General features: G+C 38.5%; 1 protein-coding gene across 7 annotated transcripts in view; it reads right to left on the bottom strand.

The window, feature by feature from the left end:
- Window positions 1-25,135, bottom strand: part of PHF21A (PHD finger protein 21A) — a 129,825-nt gene that overhangs the window by 23,767 nt on the left and 80,923 nt on the right. For all 7 annotated transcript variants that reach the window (XM_027750159.2, XM_027750161.2, XM_027750160.2 and 4 more), the window contains one exon: window positions 2,855-3,055. In XM_027750159.2, coding sequence (XP_027605960.1) covers window positions 2,855-3,055 — 201 coding nt within the window. The remainder of the gene's footprint in view (window positions 1-2,854; window positions 3,056-25,135) is intronic.

Genomic DNA, 25,135 nt, shown 5'->3' on the forward strand with positions numbered 1-25,135 from the left:
CAACCATCAGCAAGACAAGACAGCATGGTCTTAAGCTGTGCCAGGGGAGGTTTAGGTTAGACATTAGGAAGACATTCTTTACAGAGAGGGTAATCAGGCACTGGAATGGGCTGCCCAGGGAAGTGGTGGATTCTCCATCTCTGAAGGTTTTTAAGATAAGACTGGATGTGCCACTTAGTGCCACGGTCTAGTAACCACGGTGGTAGTGGATCAAGGGTTGGACTTGATGATCTCGGAGGTCCCTTCCAACCCAGCTGATTCTATGATTCTGTGACTCTATGATTAGGCTTGACAGAGGAAATATTGGAAAACCAGGGATCAGGCAGTCTTATTCGTGTTCTGAACGTGCCTGATTTAGACTGCTTGATTTTAATCATACAAGACCATTCTCTTCTTTCTAATAAAACAATATATTTCCAGTTGGATTCCTCAGTATTTTCACCAATATTGTTTCCTTAAAAAAACCCACAGTTTACCTTCACACCTCTAATTTCATAATGCTTAAACTATATCCTGTAAATTATGCCCAAGTATGAAAAAAATCACTGTATAATGCAAAATTAAAGGATAATGTGTTTTATACATTTATAAAAAATCCAGACATAATTAAATTTTCCTTGCTGCAACATGAACAACTCCCTTAACTTTTTATCTGAGATCTAAGGGCTTCTTATTGACCTCTGTTGCACCTTCTCCAAAGCAAGAGGCTCTATTCCTATAATGCAGTAACATTATTCAAGAATGAGATGTAACATGGCATCATTTTCATAAGCATTACATTCAACCATAAACATTTTAAAGAAAGGTGTAATCAATCATGTGATACAAGACTGACTCTTTCAAGGGGTTCTATTAAATCTCTAAGTATAGTATAGTATAGTATATATACCTCAGAGTATAGTTCCAGTCAGAAGATCACAGAATTTGAATATCCCTGTTACTTTGCTGAGCATTAATTACCTCGGTTATTCTAAAAAGTAGTCAATGCATGAATTCATACTGATGTGACATTCATAGTAAGCCTGCATTATTTCACATAATATTGCAATAATATGACCTCTTAGCAGGCTTGTTGCTTTATGAAAATTTTAAAAGCCCTTCTTACTGGACTATATTAAGTATATTGAAATGTCACTGTTAAGGTGGCATATATTGATTTCTAAATTTGATTACTTTGAAAATAATAATTGAAAGCATTCTCTTTGCTGATATAGCCTTGAAAAATGTGTTATCTACAAAAGCAGGCACCAAAAAACTCTCTAGAGAGACAAAATCTTTGACCTTTCTTTGCTGAAAGAGATTGAGAGGCAACAAGACAGAGGCACAACCTTAGATGCAAAATGTGTGCAGAAACTAGTGAGGGTACTTCAGAATTTTACCAATGTAAATAAAAATATAAAATGTTAAGAATAAAAACTGGCTTATTTGTCCAAGTGACAGGACAACCTGCCTTTCAGTTTGCAATTATTTTCCAAGTACTACTGTACCAATAGTAGTCAGAAGGATGCAGCAGTTTTTGGACTGTTTCGCTAGAGGGCTCTTTAACTTAAATTTTACAACCCAGGAGGTGACCTGGAAGTTAATGCATGAATGCAAAGTGTGGAATACAGAGAAACACATGAAACTGCATTTGCTGCCATGTTTCCTGACTGAAAAACAGAGATCAGTGATACAGCTAAGACTGATCTGTTGTTTGCCTAGAAATACTTCAGAACACGGTAATATTTACTTCTTTGTTGTGTTTTAGCTTTAGATATTGCTGTTGCTGATCAGAAATGCATTTACCTTATGTTAAATTTGCTTCATTTCTTCAACATTCTTTTCTCAAAAATACAACTAGCTAAGCCTCACAAATACATTTTAGAGTGCATCCAAACCAACTTGCTGAGTTAAAGAGAGAACTAACAGTCCAACCATTTCTCCCTCCTCTGCTTTCAGGAAAAAGGAAAATGAGAATCCCAACCGGTGAAAACTGTGGGTGTGATTCAATGCAATGTGCATAAAGTAAACTTCATGGGTGAATTCTGCCATCTGCCTATCCCAGTAAACATGAACTCCTAAGATTGCATCAACAGGAAAAGAAGATCTCAGATACACTCCCTTTTACAGAACACCTCCCTGCAATTTCTAGCTATTTTATTAGCATATTTTTGGGATTTTAAATATTTGAACAGGAGAAACTTGAAAATTCTCTCTCAATGACAGCAGACCACTTTCACTTTAGAGTTATGGGATTATGTCTCTAATCCTATATTATACTGAAATTTACTTTACCTTCCCAATAAAGACACTGCTTTCTAAAACTTAAACTATTCAATTAACAATTTACGTTCTCAGACAAATCCTTGAAAATTCAGGTAATTATTATTTGATACGAGTTACATCTGTTTAAAAAAAAAAAACCAAGCAGAAAGAAGAGGGAACTGTTTTCTTACATTTTGTTCACAGATCCAGTGGGCATTCTGTTCATCTTTTAAAAATAAAGGATTTTAGTCATACGCCTCATACAGTGTGTACCTACTGGGTATGGTTAGACAATCATTCATACAACTGTGGAAAAGACAGGTTCATTTACTAAACTTTCATGTACTTTAAGGAAGGTGATACTGTCACCCTTCTTTCTGTGAAGTTATGATTCAACTTCTTAACACAACATAATTTTTTTGACTCGGGAGGTTATTGCAGAAAAACCCCACAAGACCCATATCTGCATATGCATAGAAGAAGAAATTCATATTGGTACACTAACAAGTGTAAGTGAAAGTTTGCAGTTTTCTCTCCGCACTTTTCCCTTTTTTTTAATTTTCAGTGAACTTCACCGTTAGCGAGGAAAAGAATTATCATGGCTTTTTACCTGTGATCCTATCACGTTTGGAGAGGGTGCAGTGGACTGCTGCTGCTGTTGATGGTGATGTTGCTGTAGCTGTTGTAGTGGTTGCGGCTGTGGTGTCTGTAGTTTGTTTTCTGACTGTGCCAATGGCTGTATTTGAAACTTACTGTCTGGCTGTTCCTGCTTCACTATCAAATTCTTTCGAAGCTGTTCCACCACTCTTTTCTACCAGATAAACAAAAACATAAACAGAAATTATGACAGTTATTTAGCTGCACATATTAGAGAAAATAATAGCACCTAAACATACATTTATTTAATGTAAATAAAGAACTGCTCAAAAGCTTAGTGGGATTTCTCTTTTTGGAATTTTGAATATTGGTGTTATCTAATAGGCACGGTGCAAAATAGGCCACAGAGGAGTACAGCAGCCCAGCAGGGTGACCTCGCTGTCCTTGCAGAAACCCACCCACCAAAATTCAGCCTATTCACAAACCACTGCAAAAGCTCATTAACCTATATTTACATGAGACATGTTAGCATTCAGATTCCAAATTTTCTGATTCCTTCAAAAATGCACTTTGGGCTGAAGCCTCACAGCTGACTTCAATGCAATGGGCATACCATTTTGTACCAAATTGAGTGGACAGCCAGCCAGTTGGAGTGCAAAGTGGGAAATAGGAAGGGCATGGATGTGTGGTCATTCTGTTCAATAATAACATCACCCGAAAAAGAATCAGAGAGGGCTACGTACATGGGAAGGAAATGGCCTAGATCTATTTCTCCCAGCTTAAAAGCTTCCTGTTACAATATAGCTTCCATTAAAGTTTGAAATTATTTTAAAAAGAAGTTTCTTCTCTTGGTAGCCATTGTGTATCTTTAGACAGTAGCAAGATTTAGGAGCAGGCCAGGTGAGGTGACCTGCAGCCTCAGATACACGTTGCCACACGCATAATAAAGAATCACAATTTATATTCATATTTTACTTTAGTGTAGACAAGAGTGAAAACACCGTGAGGCTTTTTTTACCTTTTGCAGGCATAACCAAAAATGGACATTTCTTTCCTACATTCCAACCATCCCAAGTTAGGACAGCTTTAAAAGTATTTAGCTATATACCTAAGCCCTCTCGATCAAGAGCATATGCACACTGTAAAGCAAATACACAACAAAGTTGGCTTCAAAAGAGGACAATGAAGTCAAGAGATGTGATACAGGCTCAACTGAGAAAGCTCTAGTGGAAACAGAAATGGCTAGGAAACCTCTACCAGAGCCAGGTGCCAACAGTGGGTTGCCCCATGCAGTCGCACTTATATGGAAAGGAAAACTAAAAACAAACAAACAAACAAACAACCATTTTGATAATACCAAATGTTTTGATTTTGGTTTGTTTTGTTTAGAAGCATTATTATTAAGACATGGTACAAAACAGAGATGGAGATAAAAACATAAAAATCCAGCTTGTTGGGTGTATCGTAAATACAACTAACTGGAAAAATACTTTTCCTCAAATTTTATTTCCACAAAATGACAACATTCTGAGCTAACAAAGTATCTGTTCTGTGCACTGTTTTTGACATACTCTAGACTTATGGTCTCTTAGCTATGATGAGCTAAAACTGCATGATACTTCAATCACTGAGTGTGTACCTTGAGCCCAGAAGAAGATAACAAAAGGGGTAGGTTCAAATCAACAGATTTGAGAACTGGAACTTTAAAAAGCCAAATAAAAAGCACAAGAAACAAAAACCCCACTGTTGTTTCATAAGGTTGAAGTGTGTGAGCTCACGATTGACCTTTTAGCAAAAGACTGAATTCAGCAACTCACAGGTACACAAGAAGGACTGCCTGCCTTCTACAACACCCACAGCCCTGGCTGAGGATGCATGCTCAGCTCTGACAAGAGAAACACAGGTCCAACCTCACTGAAAATTGAGGGAGTTGGTAATGGACAGCAGCATGACAGAACTATCTTACACTGCATCCAGTGAAGTGCTAAAAGCTGTCAAAGCCTAAAAGCTGAAAATTGTTTGTTCCCTTCCAGAACAAGAAGAAAATAATAGGAGTGTAGGAAGCATTTTCCTAATTCAGATACTTTACATAGTTTTAAATGGCCTGTGTCTATCAGCTCATTCATATATGTAATAACTGAACAACCATTTAAAATTGCTTTCTGAAAAGATCAACCATGTTAACCTGCAAATCAAAGTGCCATGTCAGCAGACACAAGAGCTCAGAAAACACTTCCAGAGAGTAACCCTAGGGGAAGGAGCGGAGAAGGCAGCAAAGCAGGAGAGGAAATAATGTAACATGCCTATAGAATACCTGCCAAAAAATGGACTGCAAATACACTGCACAGGAGGCTGAAGAATTACCATACCTGGCATGAACAGGAAGGGAGTTTTTGTCTTCCACAGCTGCCTGTATGAAATTCAGGGATAATGGTGCTCTTCTACTGATTCCCTGACTGGAGAAAATCAGGAGCAATAGTCCAAGAATGAATTTCCATCTTGTTCTTTACAATGGGAGGAACATTGGTAAAAGGATGAAAAAGAAACAAAGGAAGAGGGAGAGGCAGGCTGGAGGACTCCTCTGCCATACTGCTACAGCAGGGCAAGAGCCATTGAGTTCAGGAGCAGGAGCAAGGTGCGTCACATTGCATTCACATGCCGCCTGTTCCACCCCTGGGCCCGAATCATGACCCGCAGAGCCGGGGAAACACAGGCCCGAAGCACAACTCTTACCAGTGCCTTGTGCAAAAACTGAGGCTCGGCATATTTGGCACAAGATGGATAACGTGAGTGGAAAAACGCCATTGCTCTGGAAGTCTATGCTAGCCTGTTAAAGGCTGCTGAGAGCTACCTGGCAGGAGCATATCCTGCCATCCATATCCATTATGCAGATATTAAATTGGAAGAAACATCTAATGCTTTTAAGATTCAGAGAGTAAAACTGAAGTTTGCACTGCATGCCAATTGCTTACGCAGTTTATTAAGCTTCTTCTACCAACTGCCAGTAAAAGTACTACACTGAGACTACAGAAATCATTTTACTACCTGCAAGACAGCTGGGATTCTCTCTGAAGAGAGAGACTCTGACAACATATTCCAAAGTTATGTAGCTGAATTAGCAAAACCAGATGAGGCTCTCAGGGTTGCACCTACACAGAAACTCGGAGCAGATCTACTCCCATTTTCAGCACTACCCTCTGCACTATCCTCTGCACAGCCTCAGTCCACGCCGTTGGTCTGACACCACACGGCTCCCTCGCAGCATCCTGCTGGAACCGCTGCTCTACAGCCACACAAGAGCCCCAGCACATGTCTGTCTGCAGCAATGTCAGCAGAGCCTCATTTTGTAGGGAATTAAACAGCAGGGCACTATGAAAGAAACTCTTGTCTACTGTCAGACTTCATTAAGACTGTGTTTTAAAACTGTTCTTCAATTACTCGACTGTTCTTAATCACTTTTAAAGACAGTTTGTGCTGCAGGAAGTACAGTCTGTATGACTGAAGTTTGCCAAGGCTGATATAAAGTCCTAGCTATATGCCTTGGAGACTGAGTGTTAGCGAGATTGAGGTTATCTAAAAGAACCACAAAACTCTTAAGAAATTTAATCATTGCCATTTTTCCTTCTTGCTTTTATTTAGGAATATTTAATTCAATTCTTACTGACAACTTCAAAATTTTAAGTTGAGATTAACTCAATCATAAACACATTGTCATACACACAATAGTTTTCTGCATATCAGAAAGCTCTAGTTCTCCTTATATTCCTAGAATAGTTTCTTTTTCTGCCATACTACGAAGGTATGCAAAGCATTTGTCTTTCAAGTTTACTGAATCTTCCCCAAAACCAAATGCCAATCCTCTCTTTACATCCAGAACATGAAAGAATGAATAATCACATCCTTTCTTCCATACTGTATTCTACAAAAAAGGAACTGCTAGTCCTCTGCAACAGTTACTATCAGACTACTTCAAAATTCATTTGTCTAACAGTGCCTTGTAAGCACAACACATCATCTCATAGCTCTTGCTGTCTTGACATCTTTATCACTAATCTCATCAAGAACCATCCACACCACTGAGTTCACAGAGCCCGAGACGTCTTATATGACTCTTTCTTAAAGGTAATAATTGCAATCAATATTGTGACATTTAGAGATACCACTTTCTCATTCATGCCATGGGTCAGATCCTAACACAGCATTAGAAGATTATTTTGGTTTGATTAAGCAGAAAATAGATCTTCTTGGTCATATATCTGTGTCAAAATATATCCCTGTGCTCATATAAAAACTATCATGAATATGTTGTTACAGGATAAGCTAAGTCCCTGGAGCAAACTTAAAAGTTAGTAAGGTTTAAAGTTTTTATCCTTATTAGCTAAGCATTATTTCCATTTTAATCAGTCAACTAAGAAATAAATAGTTCTCTGAGTACAGCTATTTTTAAAATACTAGATCCCTTCTTATATTTGGTGACACATTTTCCTCTTCATTCAGGAAACATGTTCAGAAAAAGCCTCCATATCTTAAGGATGGTCTGTTTTTAAACTTCAGAAATCTATACAAATTAAAATATATTCAAAAAAAGAGAAGCAGAGTACTAAACAGCCTTGCAATACATATATTTTAGATCACAAAACTGAGGCTGATGTGGTTTGAACTGCTCAACTGCCTGCTAGTAACCTGCTTTCCTGCTCTTCCAATTTCAGGAAGTCAGCTATTACAGATCCTCTGTTACCTGTGCCCTCCACTGACCAAGAAATGTTCTCTGGGATATAAAAACTGCCAACTGCTGCGAATGAAATGGTAAAAGGCAGTACTGATTTCAAATAACCTCCAATTTGGGAGTGGAGAGGATGGAAGGAATTTTACTGTTCTGCAATCTTCCTTTCCAGCCTCCCTCTCTCTTTGGCAGCCCCATTCCCTACCGCTACCCAAACCAAAAGATATCAAAACTTACATGGCAGAAAGAAGCTAAAAGATTTTGGAGATCCAGCACAACTAGACTTTAACCTGCAAAGAGGGTGCATTTTGGGAATGCAATTTTGGAGTGGAAAGATTACAAGCAAGGAGAATAATTGTACACTCATCTAATGCTTTAAGATGGTATCTAAATTTTAAAATAGTGAAATCCAATTATAGACATTGATGGTGCAGAATCTACACCAGTAAGAATAAAAACCCTGTCATGCAAACCAGCTTGAATTAAATTCCATTGAAAGAATGATCAAAGGACTATAGAAATATTTACAGCTATTTCTGTGGTTATCCTGTATTTTTACAGAATTCTGCACCTCTGGCTGTGCTTTACTTACAGATGATCTTTTTATCAACAAAAAAAATCCAAACCAACTAAACTAGAAATAATCTTATTTCAAGAAAATAGAGTGATACAATTTCCTACTTCTTAAAGGTGATCCAAGTGGCACCTATATTTTCCAGTCAGAAAAGGCTCTTCCGAGGCAGAGGTGCTTGTGTGCTGAATGGAAATGTAGCAGTGGGACTGGGAGACCACCTCCATCTCATACCTGAATGCCCTCCTGGACATGATTACTGAAATGCACACTGTTTATTGGTATAGTTTAAAAATCTAACTTTTTTAAGCTTTCAGTAAATACACAGATATCTAACCATACCCAGTCAATGGCTGGATTGCCAACACTCCAGTAACTGTCCCAAAGAGCATGTACTGCATTCAGTTCACAGGAAACACAGCTAAAAGCTGCACAAAGATAAGAAGATTTCTTATGATACGAATGAGCACTAGAGATGGACCAAGATAGTACAGTTAAATTTGGTATGCCCTAAATTCATGAGCTTGCTTTGCAGTCTTAATAACTTTAAAACAATTACTGACTATGGCATATGGTACCTTGTGTAAAACAGAATTCAAATAAATCTCACTTCCATAAAAATCTACTTTGATGTTATGTCAGATAAATATTGTTAGATAGCACCGGCATAATGTGAAAAGTATTTGTCATTAAAAATGTTGGTAGACTTGTTACATTTAATTATATTTAAAACTATTTAAAATAATTACTACAGGTGTGATCCTGAAAGAAATACACAGTTCACACATACGTATTTTGAAACACATATGTATTTTGAAAATTATGTGGGATATTTCCTTTATGATAGAGAAACATCACTTGAAGTTGCTAAAAATCATTCAGAAGTGGATTATGCCAGTTCTGAAAACAATGTTCATTCCTTCATTCTTAACAGAGGAGAGTGCTTCTGGGTTTTTTTTAATTTTATTTAAAAATATAGCTAGGATTATAAATGAAAATGGCCAAAAATAGCTGCTGTGCTATTCTGCTTTATATGACTTCTCAACTGCTGAATTTTCAGTACCATGTCTTTTACCATTTGCAACACCACAAGACCAATTCATTTTTGGAAGGGAATGCTGTACTGTGAAATGCCTTATCTATCACCATCTTCTTGTTTTAGAATATTTACTTTTGCACAAAGAAGGGTGCAGAGACTGAACTAGTAGGAGCAGCACACATACAATGCTTTCCTGCAGCTTATGTATTAAATAACTGTAATATCTAGTTTCTTACCCTAGCACTTCTGTAAACGGAAAGAAACTTGAAAAAACAGCTACAATAATTAAACAATGAAGCAATTAATGAATGGGGAATTAAGTGTGTGACAACAGTCAAAAAAGAACAGGAAAAAGAGTTAAGTGCAGTACTTTGAATGCAATTAAGGAGGAATGGAAAGAAAGGAATGAAATTAATTTTTTATTTTTAAATTTGACAAGGTTTGACAAAGTCTGTCTTACTTTAGGTTTTTCTGCTTCATAGAAGTACTTTCAAGTACAAATACAAACTGGTAAAAGGATATGGGGTTCAGCTCAACATGAAAAGGCTTAAGAAACTAAAAAACTGAACTGCTGACTACACTGGAAAAGGTGCTCGTTTTAATTATATCTTGCCCATCTTATTGTTCTACCCCTCTTTGTCTGTTTTGGGGGGGAGGGGAGGGAAATCTCCTTAGGGAAAAATAAAAAAGCCATCCAGGCTGTGCAGAAATGAAACAAGGGTTCTTTGTACTTCAACATAAAAAAAAGTTTATATGATCCCTGACTAAACCTACTTTACTAAAAGTGTGTAATATGGCCTTGTAAAATCTGCCATGGACTGAAGCCTGGGATATAAAATTTCAGAACAAAAAATATTATGGATTATTATTTCTGTGTAGGAGAACACACAGGAACAATCACCCCCATGAAAAAGCCATTCACATCTACAGGCAGTAGCTAGTTACCTAGTTTAGTTAGTGTTTAGCTAGTAGCTAAACACCTCTGCCAGGCTGGGCCTGCTGCTTCTCTTCTCCTACCTCTGATTTACCTAATAACATGACATTCTTTAAACTGAATTTGTCTGCATTAAGCAAACAAAGTAGAGAAATTTAAAACAGTAAACTTACTTCATGTTTTAGAAACAAAAAACCTAAATAGAAGTGCACTTCCTAATCTGGTAACTCCTCATATTTTGAATAACCCCAGTAAAAAGGAGTCAAAAAGTAATTTTACAACATTCTACAGCACAGTATCAGTCCTTGACTAAACATTTAATCAGCTTCAGCAGGGTTCTTGTTCATCCTACAGCTATTCTCATGACTGAATCACACCTCCTCTCCTCCTCATGAAAGGCAACACACACAGTTCATGCTCATGCGCTTCATGCGTGATCAGAAGTATCAAAGAAGATGACTAGTTTTACTGAACCACAGAATGCAAATGTGTTCTTTTGTGAACAGAAAGACCTAAATGCTCAAACTATGTTGTACAAACCCCTATTGATAACTCTGATGTTGTTAGCAGCATCTCATATTTCATTTCCACAGTTGCTTTACAAATATCACAAACTAACACCAGCATTGTCCCTGTCATCAACTAAATACTGTTTAGTGTCAGTTCAATTAAAACCTCTCATAAACAACATCACATCACAATTCATTGTTGATTTCCACTTCATAAGCAGAATAAGTTATTAGAGCAAAAAGTCATAGTTTCACCCCATTCAAATGAGATTTTCTCTTCTTCCTAGTCACTTAGTATATCAAATACAGACATTCTGTTCAGCTAAATATACCTGCTCTACTATTTTCTTTAGTTAACCAAGGACGATCCAAATAAAGAAAAATGTCTGCTTCACAGAGAAGACATCAAATTAAATCACTGCAGAAGACACAAACTACTGTCCTCCAATTGTATCAAGGTTTGTAGATCAGACAACAGTGGCCGTCTGAAAAACAAAGCAATGGTTCCTCCTTACCATCCCAGCTTAAATGGTATGGGGAGGGGGACTTTGTCCCTGTGTTTGTTTATCTTGGCACAAAAGGTACATCACTAAGTAAGGTTAAAACTACTCAACAATTAAAGATTTGCTGAACTTCCACCTCTCTTATAAACACTCAAGAACAGGTATTTTGCCAGAAGACTGGAAAACTATCTTTTTTGTTGAGATGCAGTGCTACTGGAGACAGTTCAAATGAAAACCACAACATAATCAAAGATCCAACAAACAGCACTGTGTAATGTGAAGCTTACTGAGGCTCAGCATATACAGTTTATTGAGAGGTGACTTCTCATGGAGTATAGATATTTATATAAAAAAAGCAAATGCAACAATGGAAGGGGTTTTAGTTTCTCTGAAAAATGTAAAATGATGACTCTGTGGCTGTAATTTGATGGTGGACAAATTGAATCTTGAAATAAGATGCAGATATGGTTAAATGTTGGAAAAGCCTAATAGGAGAGGTAACAGCTAGCCATGGTTTGAAGCCTCTATGACAAGGTTATACAGCTTTGTAAAGGAAATGCATAATCTAAGTTTCAGAGCAGACTGTATAGTACATGTGAGGGGGAGAGGGATCTGGGACTTGGGAAGACTCTGCTCATATTTGTCCCCTACCAGGGACAGTGCAAGTGCCTGTTCCCAGCACACTCCTCCAGCACTGAAACTCCACTCTCATTCTTTAGAACATGTCCAGAGGCACAAACAACCAGATATAGTCATGACTGTTTTCTCATCGTCCCCTGAAATACAAGACACTGGCCACAGTTAGAAGCCAAACAAAGCAAGTTATCTTCTTTCTTTGATGCCTTTTATTGTATGCTTCTTTATATATTTAGATATTATTGATTTTAGACTTAGAATGGGGAAAAAATATCCCCAGGTCAGACTTGCTGGGATATTTTTTCCCATCCACTGCAATGCAGGATATGGACTACCTGCTAGGATTAGTTGAGCAAAATTCCCTTAATCAACCTGCTGACATTGCAAGGGCCTTCAGAATAACTGGCAGGCTAATACAACACCTGTTTTCTGGAAAACAAATATGTGGAAGACAAAAACTTAGTACCCTGATAACCAAACTTTCCAATTCTCCCTGAAGTCAGAAGACATCACACAGGGTTACTGAGGTAAAATAGGATGGCTTCTAACATGCAGGAAGTTAAACTGGTTAACCTCCTTGTCCTTTTTGGAATTGATGTGTGGCGTCTTCCCTCTGCTTCCTAGTAGCAGTTTCATAATTAAAGTTTATCAGCACTCTATTAAAAGAAAAAAAAATTGCATGCTTGATAAAACACAAAAAACCATTTTAAGAACACGATAGTTTTCAACAGACATACATAGTACCTAACTTAATTCACGGGATCAGGCATTAGTATCCAATCTCAATTTATGTATGTAATCTCAATTTTTTTTTATTTCCTGGAATATAAATTCCAGTAACTGTTCTTACTTCTGCCAGAACTCCTCTCTATGAAATTTTAATTCCTTGGTATCAAAATGCCTCAGGATAGTGCCATCACTTCATCCTGCAAGGTAATGGTTATGTGAGATGCAGATATGAAGAAGTCACAAACAGAACAGAAAGATCGTTCTGGCTTCAATGAACACCTCACAGGAAAATGTATTTGAGACCTGCTATATAAGTATGGACAATATCCTGCATGAAAAAATAGTAGCAGTCTCTACTAATAGAGACTACACAACGGAACATAAACATTCGTATTCCTGTAAGTTCATACTACTTCTTTACAGCGTACTTGCTTGTTTGACAGTTATACTGTCATAATTTTAGTATGTTAAACCTCTGCTCTAGGGTTTATAAAAGATCAGAGCACTTGTCACTCTCAGTGCAGGTACAGTGAGATAGAGTGGTTGAGCAGTTCATTCTTTTTTCTAATTACACTCCATTAACCTTCCACATGAGAGCTCCCCTGTGCTTTCATACCAGCAGCACCAACTGGCTGCATTTGATAAGGCTCGGCAGCGTTTGCAAGGCCGGCACGGGTAACTGAAGGAACAGCTCAGCTGGGCAGACTTAGCAGAAGCTGGGCTGAGGCTCTGTTACTGAGCCACAGTCATATTCAGCTCAGTTATATAGAGATGGACACCAGCCTCACCCTACCCACTTCCCTCACAACTCTACCCCTTGAACTTCAGAGATGCGTGATCTACCACAAAAAGCCAAATGCAGAACCAGGGAATTATTCACAATGTGGAACTGAACAGTTACCATGCTTTCACCTCACTGCAGAGACCTGCCAAAAGAAACACATTTAGAGCATTAACGCATGCAGGGCAATAGAAAAGAAGTTGTTGTTGCATTATAATTAGATCATGTTAGTGTATGCAACCACAGCATAAAGAAGAAAAACTACTTTTGAAATTTAAATCTTTTTTAAATGCACTTTGAGTATCTGGGGTTGTTTGCTGTATGTTCTGAAGACCACACTGGTAACAAACAGCATTACATTTTATAACCCCCTCAACAGTGACCACATAAATGATAGGCTTTTCTAAAAGAGAGACTTCTTCGATTAATAATGTATTCTATGGGAGTTTTAAACTCAGTGCCAGGAAAGCTATTTTCCATGTGCATGAAGGTAGATTAGCATTTGTGTATACTGAGTAACAGTGTCAGCACATGCTCACACAGATAAAAGGGAAACAAATTTGGAAGGAGGGATTATAAACAATCTGAACAGAATCCAAATTATTGTAAAAATAAATTAAACACTACAAAATCTGCACTTGCAGATGACATTTTCTACTATCCGTTGGAACTTTTAACTGTTTCAAATGACTTCATGACATAAAGCTGTATACAGAACTGGTCTCTATAAGTGAGTGATGGCAATACTCTTTTTGCTATTAGCTCCATTATCATCTCCCATCCTTCTCCAGTTTTTTAATGTATTGTGATACTCGCATCTGCATGTAACTCCATAAATAAATATAACTTCTATGGTAAGTTTCCCGACCTTTAGCTACTATTTCAAAATGACCTGCTGTTTTCTAAGACTTGGTAACTTTGAAGTGTCTGAAACAAACTGTTTCTACAGAGATTGGCTACAAGCCAAGCAATAAATCCAGCCCCATCCTTGTTCAGAATGGTTCATGAATTTTATTTCAGAGTTCTGGTGAATGTTGTCAAAGATCCCCTCCAGTACAAAGGAAACAAAGGTGGCTCTTCTCTTATAACAGAAAGGTAAACACTGCTACTGAACCCACTTAAAGTACCCTCTTTACAAGAGGGATCCTTAAAGACCTTCAGACTCACTTTCCACATCTAAGTAATTTTCTAATAGAATTTGGACCTCCTTTCTCAAATTTTCTTAAATTTAATCTAAAGATGCCAATTCAGTCTTGAATACAATTTAACTTGCACCATACAAGCCTATAATATATTACATAAATTCAGAATTCATGGAAATAGCTGAACGCTGCTGAGGTTGCCTCGAGAAAGCTGAATGGTTAGAGGACAGTTAGTTCTTCCCTCTAGGATACATTTACTCAAAGTGCAAACACAAGTTCCTTTATAACAACAATTTTTTTAAAGAATAAGGAATGCTTTTGTTGGGATACATTTGATATCAACAAAGTCCAAGATAAATTTTGTCAGATATAATTTCTCTACTAAAGATGATGTTCACTCTTAAATCTAATAAATTTGAAACAAACATGATTAGGACAATGAAGAAAATTATCTAAAGCATCCATATCTCTTGTTCTGTAAAAATTCATCTATAATGCTTCAATGCTGTAACGCAATGAAATCTTGTTTGAGCTACGATTAAAATTTTTCAGGTCAGGATAGCACTGTGAAGGATGCAGAACCACATTTCTGTGCCACACTTGGCTCCTACTTCTGTAAAAAAGAATTTTGAATTTATGTACACGTGAATTGTACCTAATGCCTCTGTAATTTGCTCTCTCATCTTTTTTGGAGTACATACTAGAATCATGACTTAAAGCTTCAAAATTCCTAGCTGTAAGCATCTCGTTTTGAAACTGCTTTCAGAATAAAGCATTGCAGAGGTGCTTCCACTTTCTTGAGCCATCACTGGATTCCACCATTTGGAATACTGTTTTCTGACAAGTGGGCTATGTTCAACTGTGAAGAATGCAACATTGCAGCTCACGGAAACTTTTTTAACTAATAAATGCCTGATAAGTGTACCTCTTCAGAACTTTTTGGTAATGTTAGTTATTTTCCCAACATCTCTTAGAAAATATTTCAGAAGCAAATATTTTTTACGCTGCCTTTTACAGAAGACCTCTCAAAAATAATGCAAGTATCTTCCTTTTATATTATGTCAATCAGGAAGATTTCTCAAGGATTTACGGGGCCCATGAGGTGGGTGAACAGATCCCTTAACCTAACACATATAGAAATATGTAGTGTGGTGATGAACTCCCAGAACAGAATTGCTGAGGCTTTTTGTAGTGTTGTAATAATCCTTGAAGACTGAGGGATTGTTGATATCAAAAATAAGAATGTGAGAATCCCATTTCAAATGGTGGGAAAAGAGTCCTAGTGCAACTAGCTAAAACTCCCAGAATTTTGTTTTTCTGGGAGGCAAATTTTTGTTACTAGGATTTTGTTAAATCTTTTAAAGACAGACTGTAAATGCTAGAGATGTAAAATGAACTCTGAAGAAACCTCTGATGAATTTCTATAATTCTCCAAGGAGTTCTCTGTCAAAGCGAGGTAAGAAAGAGAAAATAAGTTCCCCTGTAATTCCTCTTTATGCAATACTAAATATACATCATAAGCATGGGTTTAGGGGAGATCAAGATTTCTTCTTTGCCTCTGCAGGCCCATATTAGATTTAAACGGGAAATTAACTTTATTTAAAAAAAAATTAAACAAAAACATTAAACATATTTTCATCACATACTGAAGTGCAAGTTCTTTTTCACACCATATGTTTGACTTGCTACTTACTGCAGAGAACACGCAACATATTACTGGATGAACACATTTCATGCTACAAACTGGTCTGACTAGCTAAACCTGCACTAGGAGGTATCAGACAATCCTAGCGAAACTCAGAAGTATTATTTCACTGGCGTTCACTCAGCATTTCTTGCATGACAACTGAGTTGTGAATATGTTTGGAAGCATTAGCTCAGAATGCCTGGACTTCTAAATCTAGCATCACTGGGTCGCTCTCATGTTTTGCTAAAGACACTTATCACATCTGTCTCTGAGACTGTAAATCACAAAACACTAGTTTTCCTCTCTATGGTTTCGCACCAATGGATTACTTTCTTTTTCAAGGAAACACACATTGCACTGTTGAGAAAGGCTGAAAGACTACAGAAACCTAGCAACTGAAACACAGGTTGTTACAGCAAGACATCTTGTTTTGTGTCCTCAGGTCTGGTAACTTTACTCATACTGGGATCTCAAGCACTATTATTAACACAGAGAACTACCTTAAAGCTGCACTATCTTTGCAACAAGAGTCTAATAAAGTTTTACACACATAACACGTACCCTTTTAAATTCCTGACCATATAAATAAGCCCTCACATAACTCTCTTTATCAGATAACCTCCGCAAAATAAGAAGCCGAAGGGAGTTTCAGCATAGGGAGCAGGTTCTGCCGGCTCTGAGGTAGGGGGCCCATTAGACAAAAGGCGCAGCTGAGATAACTTTTTCGCTCATATTACCTCTGAATAAATCAAATTGATGCTGAAATGCAGGGGTGCCTTGGGGAAGCAAGCTTCAGGGTTTCTTTCTGTTTTCTAAAAAATACAACAGAGCACATATTCAAGAAAATAGGGTATATTTATTTGTTTGTTTTGGTAAAACTATCCTCTACTGTAATCCATCCGGAGTTGAGACAAGATGTAATCAGAGGAAAGAGGCTTTTAAAAGATCTATCAGGCACACACTTATAACACTAAATACATGCAAGGGCATGTAAGTAACTAGTGATCTAACTTTACTCTAAAAAAAAGAAACACCATGGCCAAAGGCTGAGAAAATGTCAACCAATTGTAACAAAAATGTCAGTGTGTGATAGGTGCTGCAGAAATTAAACGAACAAACAAAGCCCTAACCCAGTGTAAATATTTTAATGTGCAAACAGAAATACTTGATTTCACACTGTATAGCCACTATTCATTATGAGCCTTGTAGAATTTTCATGGCATTTGTTTGGAGAATCATACAAATATGTTCGCATCAAAACCACCCCAAACCCCAAACACGTTTGTCAATTTGCATAGGAAGACAGTCAAGCTGTCATTGATTGCAAGGAAGTTCAGAAGAAAACAAAAAATAAGCTCAAAAAAAAATCAGGAAACACAGAAAAGAGTCAGATGAAACAGGTTTGCAAAAGCAAAGAGCCTGAGAGAGTTCAAGAAGCGTTTGGATGATACTCTCGGGAACACGGTGTGACTCTTGGGGATGGTCCTGTGCAGGGCTAAGAGTTGGACTCAATGATCCTTGCGGGTCCCTTCCAACTCAGCATATTCTGTGATTCTGAGCACTCAGAGATAATGTAAAGCTGAACTGGAAAGTAGTGAAGTCAGACAAGCAAATATTAATCCTTTCTCACTGGCAGGGAAGGCTTGCAGAAGACAGTATTGCATTTTATCAGACTGACTTGGAAAAAGGAGAGCACTTTGGTCAAACAGGCCCCTTTTAAAGCCCCTTCTCACTGACGTGTCAGGCCTATGCCCAGAGGGGTGTCTGAGGTGACACAAGTAGTAGTGCAGGGAGTACTTTGAGATTTTTTTTTTCAGTGTATCAGAAATAACTATTTCATTGAAGAAAAAAGGTCCATATTTCATATACACATATGCAAGAACTGACCAGTAAACCTTGCTTGATTACTCTACATATCCACAATCTTAACTGTTTTTCTTCTTTTGTTTCCCCACTTATAGGTTGCATGATTAGCTTGTATGCTCTGCAGGCCAAAAACCTAGTCTGCAAAAATCTTTTGAAATATTTAACACACAGTAGTACTATCTAAATAGTGATAATAATTCAGTGGCTTTTTCCTGCTCTGCAGTTCAAATGTATTTATTATGAGCTAGACAAATAATGGAGGATTGCAGCATTCTGCCTCCACATTTCTTGTCTTCCTCTTCCAATTTACCAGAGCAATGATGAAAGAGGAGTTTTTGCTCCAAGCCTTTAACACTTGCAGCACAGATTCTCAAACCACGTAGCCCTCTGAACTGGAGGATCCACCTTTTGCACAGGGGCAGAAACTGATTTCCTTAATCAATTTAGAGAAGACCAGAAGTCTGCCCAGTGACCCATATCGCTCAAGAAACCGCACCAGCAGCATACAGTATACAGGCAGCTGCTTTTAGGCCAGCAACAGCATGCTCAGCATGAACAGACTGTACTAAGATTTTTCTCCCACACAAAAAACCAAAGTGTTCCTGTGCCCTCTTTGTGCTGACGGAGGCTGTCTCTCAGTTGATGAGCAAGTCGCTATTTAGAAAATTATTTCTCAACCTATTTTGGAAATCCATGATCATGTACAATTGGCAGTGTTGGTTAGTATTCAGCGGCGATTTCAAAGGTTCTTTGTCCAGGGGAGGAGACAGGACCATTCACCAGCATGCCAGCAGAACTGCTGAGTACACAGCTGGAGCGCATGTGGGGGAAGGGAAGCGGTATATGATTTTACAATTATATCTGTTAAACCCATACAGATTTGAAGAACAGTCACTCGGCTTTTCTTCTACTTTGCAAGTGGAAAATTTCAACACATTTGCCAGAATTATTTGGCTGTTTTTTCTTGTAAGAGGATAGAGGATCAGTGCAGACAAATGTTAAACCACATGTACGTGCTACATAATTGGTTCTTTCAGCCCCTTGCAGCGCAAATGATTTGCAGTAACATGCTCCGACCTCCTTACTAGTTAGCAGCCCCCATCCAAGACAAATACATCAAGAAAAGATAGAAAGGAAAAATCTGTGGACAAGATAAACCACACAAGCTCGGCTTTTTCATGTTGCTCACATTTTTTCTATTACCCAGTTGCTAGATATTCAAGAGAAAACAGGGTGTACTATAACAACTGCTACAACAAGCCAAAGGAACACAAAACCAGTAAGAACCCTTTCTGTTTGGCTCTTCACAGGGCTCTCACTTGTACTAGAAAAACGTCACTTTGATGCCCTGTTTGCATTCCATTTCCAACAACAATGAGGAGGATGGAGGTCTCCGGTTTCTATGACAACCCAGATGGGCCACAATACAAGATACTTACAAATGTTCAACTGCGGGGATGCCAGATCAAATTAAGCTAGAGTTTACACTACTTCATAGAAACTAAAATAAAAGAAAAAACCCAAACAAAACATGAATGTCAAAGGAAGGATGACATTTCCTCTGTACGTTCCAAAAGATTTTTGAAAGGAGATGGTAAAGAAAGGAAGGATTTTTCTTTACAAAAATAAATAATATTGTTAACACGAGCAAACTGAAACCCTCATTTACATGAGTAAATGTTTTCATTAAAACTCTACTACCAGAAAATTACCATAAAACATGAAAGGCAAAAAACAAATCCCAAAATAACATGACTTTATTAATTTACGTAACTCCTTATGAACTGGCAAATTTGTTATCCACTGTTTTGTATGGCTTGTTTAATGCCATAATTTATATTTTGTGATATGGTTTGGTTTTCTGTTGTTTATCCCTGACCTGGTCTTTCGTTACATTTTGCAAAAGACATTCAGATGCAGAAAATACTCCATATTTTATCTGAAAAAATGAAGCTAGTAATAGTGAGATATTTTAGTTAACACTAACAAAACTGCAGAAACATTTAATATGTGCTCTTACTAATTTGACTGGTCAGTTGTTAAACGGGTGAGGTGATCTTACTTCTCAAAGGCATTGATTAACTCAGTGTTCTGGGAAGGTAAGTAACTGTAACAGGCCAGGCAGTTTAGGCAAAATGAGTAAAATACCTTTTGAAGATGCACTCAAAAAAGCTTCTCGTAAGCTTTTCAGATATGGTTTCCAAAACAAATGAAGTTAAAGAAGTTAAATGAAGCTAAAGAATTTCTAAATAAATGTGTATTTTTAGGCACAAATTTTTCAAATTATTTTGAAAAATCTTCTGCCGCAAGCTAAGGTATTGTCTTTCTTTTTAGCTACAGTCCCGCTTCAAGTTACTCTCCTTTCTTTCTTCCAACTTAATCACCAGGTAGTTAATAGCATTCATTAAATATATGATAGCCAGGAAGGTTCGCATTATGACAGATAACCGTGGACTTTTAGAGGCTTATGTTCTTTGAGGAGAGAGTGGGAAAAGAGGAGAGAAAGGCTTAACAGCTGTGCCTAGTCAAAATAATCCAAAATTAGAGGGACTGTAACATTTAAAATTGGAACACAGAACCCTAAAATCTGTGTCTGTGCAGCTGTTGTAACACTTTATTTAAAACTGCAGACACCCTCTCGTCATAAATCATTCCCTCTGCAGCACGGCTAACCACTACTATTTACACGAGGACTCATCAGTCTGGCTTGCAAGTGCCACCTCATCACTCAGGAGCACCCGAGGCTGCCGGCTGGAAACAACCACCTCTCGCACCGGTCAGCTGGGCCTCCTGCAGGTGCCTGAGCCTCTCCCCATGCTCCGTGTAGGAGCCAGGACCCGGACACCGTGGATTTACAGAACGTGCCTAAAAGGTGCGCTCTGAGACACCCAGGTTAGCACCTGCCTGTCACCTGCTCCTCAGCAATTCTCTTCCTTTCTCTTTCACCCCAAACCCTCCCGCCGTTCAAAGCCGTCTCCCCTGAAAACATGACAGCCTGATGCTGCAAGGTTGCTGACAGGAGGACAGCTGGCACAAGGCACGGCACGCCTGAAAAAAAGCTGCCTGCTCTGCCATGTTTCCCTCAGCCTGTGCAACGGTGAGGGGAGCCAGGGAGACACGCTGTCATGATGGCAACAGTGTTTCAGGCAAGTGATTTGCAAGGAGCAAATGCAGAACGACCAGAGCACCTCAGTACTGCAGGGTGAAGAGCGGAGGGCTGAAATTACACATCTGCAATAAAAATTAAAATACCTGACAACTCTGCACAGCTAGTGACAAATTGGGATGCAGAAACGTGACAAATGACACAGACGGGTACGATTAGCCTTAAACATGGACTACATTGTTTACGCTTCACCCATACAGCTGGGGCTGTACAGCCACATCATATAACTACTATGTTTCACATATAAAGCAGAAAACAAGAAGCAGTATAATGAAAAAGAGAATTTGCAAAGTGCTAATGCTTAGTAGAATTGTAAGAGTTTAACAGGAATAGCAAATAAGTAGGAAGGAGCTGTATATTGCAAGGGATGGTAGTGCTGCAGTGAAGAAGCTGCTTGATGTCACACAGTTAAAGTTACTCTAATCATAATTCAGTGTAAGTGTCAAGAGACTGGGACAAATAACCAGGCCAGTGGATTCCTCTCACAAACTCTACTGCCAATCACATACCCCAGACATTTCAAAGGATGAACTTCTACTCTGCAGTGATATGGCACAGATGAAAGTTGTACTTGCAAATTGCACAGCATCTGCTATTCCACTGGGTCATTCAACTAACAATTTCCATGCAACCACAACAGCATAACTGATTACTGACCCCATAAGGAATTTGTACCTATGATGGTATTCAACTCTTCTAATACTCTAACTAAAAAATAAATAACCTCTTGCCCCATCAACAAGAGAAAGACACTGAGTTAGTAATGCTTGGCATGTGCCCTGCCTTCACAAATTCCGGACAGTTTACACTACTTTTTGCACAGCTGAAATTAGAAACCCTGAGCTGATTCTCTAGACAGAACATCTCTCCCTCAACTCCAAAGATCCCTCTTTTACTGCCCCAGTACTTGTATGCATACACTGCTGTTTGATATTATAACTAAATCTGTCCACCAACTCATCCTCCACTTTGCTGACAGCAGCAATCACTTACAGATGCGTATCCTGTTGCTAGCACAGGCAATACCACGTTGCACCTCTGCCCTTGCTGACATTCACTCTGTTTGACAAATACCACCCACGTCTTCCTCCCCGAGTGACAGTTTTCAATTAAAACTGAATGACTGTACTCAATGTGTTCATAGCTGGAGAACTGCTTTTTCCACTTTGCAACTATAAAGGGCTTGCGTTCCTGATTGTAATTTCTTAGAATCAAAGATAGTATCATTTCCTTTGTCACAGTGACAAGATTCACAGCAGATCTCCCTTGGTATATATGCATCTTTCTTGGTTGGTTATGAACATAATGGAGAAACAAAGGTGTTATAAAGCATCTAGGAAATCCAGCTCTACCATATGATCCAGCTAAATATTTTCAAATTTGAATACTGTTTTGACTGACTTCAGTTTAATACTGAACTATTTGCAAGCAATGCATACAGACTAGCTCCAGCACCAAAGGAGCCCTAACACTGAGTTTTGCTGAACTTAACCTTCTGCAAGGGGCCAAAATACTATTGGTAAACCTGCATTAAAATTTCTATTTGTATTGTAACATATTTTCTGCCAGAAATGACACATTTAGAGGGAAAAATCTAAAAAGCAAAAAATCTCTCCTGGATTATTAATGTACATGAGACTAGAAAACAACCAAGGATCTCTAGACATCCAGCTTTTCCATTGTCTTCACTTTATGACTATACTGAAATACAATCACCTGCACAAGAAACTAAAGCAGCATGTTTTTTAGCACCTGGTAAATGATAATTTTAGAACTGAACCAGTAATATCAATCTTGAAGATGCACAAGCAACAAAGTAAATAAGATGACCTCTGTTAAATTCACTCTAATTCACATCTAAAACAGAAGAAATACATCAAAGTTTGCTGAACAGAATAGGATGAAGCAGATGAAAAGCAGATAACTAACAGGCTTTTTACAGACTAAAAACCAAAATATATTAATATTTATAAATCTCAAAATAGCTAAAAGTAAGCTTTTCCATGTCCAAACATTTAGTGGTTGCATCTGTAAAATACATGCTTCTCTGGACCTGACATTTTTCAGAGGTTTCAAATCTAAGCTCATGTTTTCACTTACGTGAAGTCCTAATAATATTGATACCAAATTGATGTTCTTATTTTCAGTTATGCAAAGTCTTTAACTACACTGAATGAGTAGGTATTGTTGTAAGACAGCTAAATACTTTTGCTGCTGTACTTTGCTCAAAACACAATTAGAGTACCAGACACTCCTGCCTATTGTTTTCTGCTCTTGTATTTTTTTCCATATCTACTCCATTATACTATGCATGTGCATACTGGAAAAACTTATGTTCTCAAAAACTTTCCGATACAAATGTTTCTGTATTAATTTTCAATCAATTAGTGTCAGAATGGTCTTTAAAAGTAAAAAAGCTGAACGTTAACAATCTGTCAGTAAAAAACAAGCACTGAAGACAAACTCATGCTGTTTAAATTACTGGCTGTTCCTGCTCAGTGCGTCTGGAAAAGTTTGCACTCAATGGTGTTTGCACCATCAGACTAAAAACTTACTTTAACAGAATGTAGTAACAGGAACCCTGACATCCTCAAAACTGGTCTTCCAAGAAACGACCTACTTAATGCACATGAGTAGATATTTCACATTAAACCTGCCCTCCCCTCCCCCCTAAAAAAACAAACAAAAAACAAAACCGCAAAACCATGCAAAGTTTTACCTTTTTTAAAATGAGCTGAAACTGCCACAAAACAAAAAACTCCAAAACCTCACAAATTTATCTTACACAGAATTAAAAGTAATGGATTGTGGGGGGGGAAAAAAGGAACCTAAACCAAAAAAACCCCAGAAATAAGTAAAATGCACCTCTTTGCTTTCCTAGTGGCCAAACGACCCAAGTGGCTAACAAATCATTTAGCTGTTAATTCAGTTATTATGAAACTTTTTTTCTCCTTGGAAGGAGAACTGTTCTACCTTCCCTTTCTAAAATCCTAACAAATCAGCGAGATCAGAAGCTTAGCAGTTACATGCATCATTAAAAAGCAGCACTGCTACAGGTGAGCACACCCAGTGCAAGCACGCCGGGTGAGCCCCACCGCGCCGCTGCCGTTCGGGGGTCCCAGAGAGCCGGGGCCGCAGAAATCCCAGTCCCGCGCAGGGCGGGAGGCTCCGCGCGGCGCTGGAGCTGAGAGGGAACGGCCGCCATCTAGCGGGGACGGCGGGAGGCGGCCGGGACGCTCCGCCATCCCTCCGGCGGCTCTCGGCAGGCACCAGCAGAGACCAAACTCTGCAGCAACCTAAAAAGCACTCCGACGCTGCTGAACTTAACTTCCTACGAGGTTTTTCCGATCTCAAACCCTACCTAAAGCTGTCGGTAGTGAAGCTGGAGCACTAATGTTACACTGTAAAGTTTTCACTCACGCTCAACTAACAAAGCCGTTCTAGATCTAACTCCATAGTCAGCACTAAACCTCTCTTGTGGGACATTATTTACTCCTAATGCACATTATGGCATTTGCGAAGGCTCTAACAGAAGACCAAACAAGACTCTGGAGACTTCCATTGCCAATCCCACTCCAGCTGCTGGGTGCTGCTCCAGTGGCTCCAGGCAGCTGGAAAGCAGAAACAGCAGCCCAGGCACCCCACCAAGGCACGAGTCCCTCCCAAGATGTGGCACAGCTGGCACATGAGCTTGGGCACTGCTCACCGCCAGGCACAACCAAACCTGAACTTTACATCCACTCTCAGACCACATCCACCCTTGTGGCCAATGAAGCTACCACCAAGCAGCTGTCTGGCAAAAGGCTTTCAAGCTCCTCCACCTTAGAGCAACGGCTGGTCCAGTTTCATCTGTCTTCACATGAGAAGAACATCACCAAAACACACACACCTACATATATATAAGGAATGTGAATAAGCTAATATTACAAGAAATCTGGCTCTGCATTTCTGAGAGTTATGGCAAAGTATGATTTAAATGTGCTCTGCATTCCATATGAAGATGTATGT

This window comes from Pipra filicauda, unplaced genomic scaffold (genome assembly GCF_003945595.2).
Source record: "Pipra filicauda isolate LSUMZ 115617 unplaced genomic scaffold, ASM394559v2 scaffold6_size6359152_pilon, whole genome shotgun sequence".
Lineage (NCBI taxonomy): Eukaryota > Metazoa > Chordata > Aves > Passeriformes > Pipridae > Pipra > Pipra filicauda.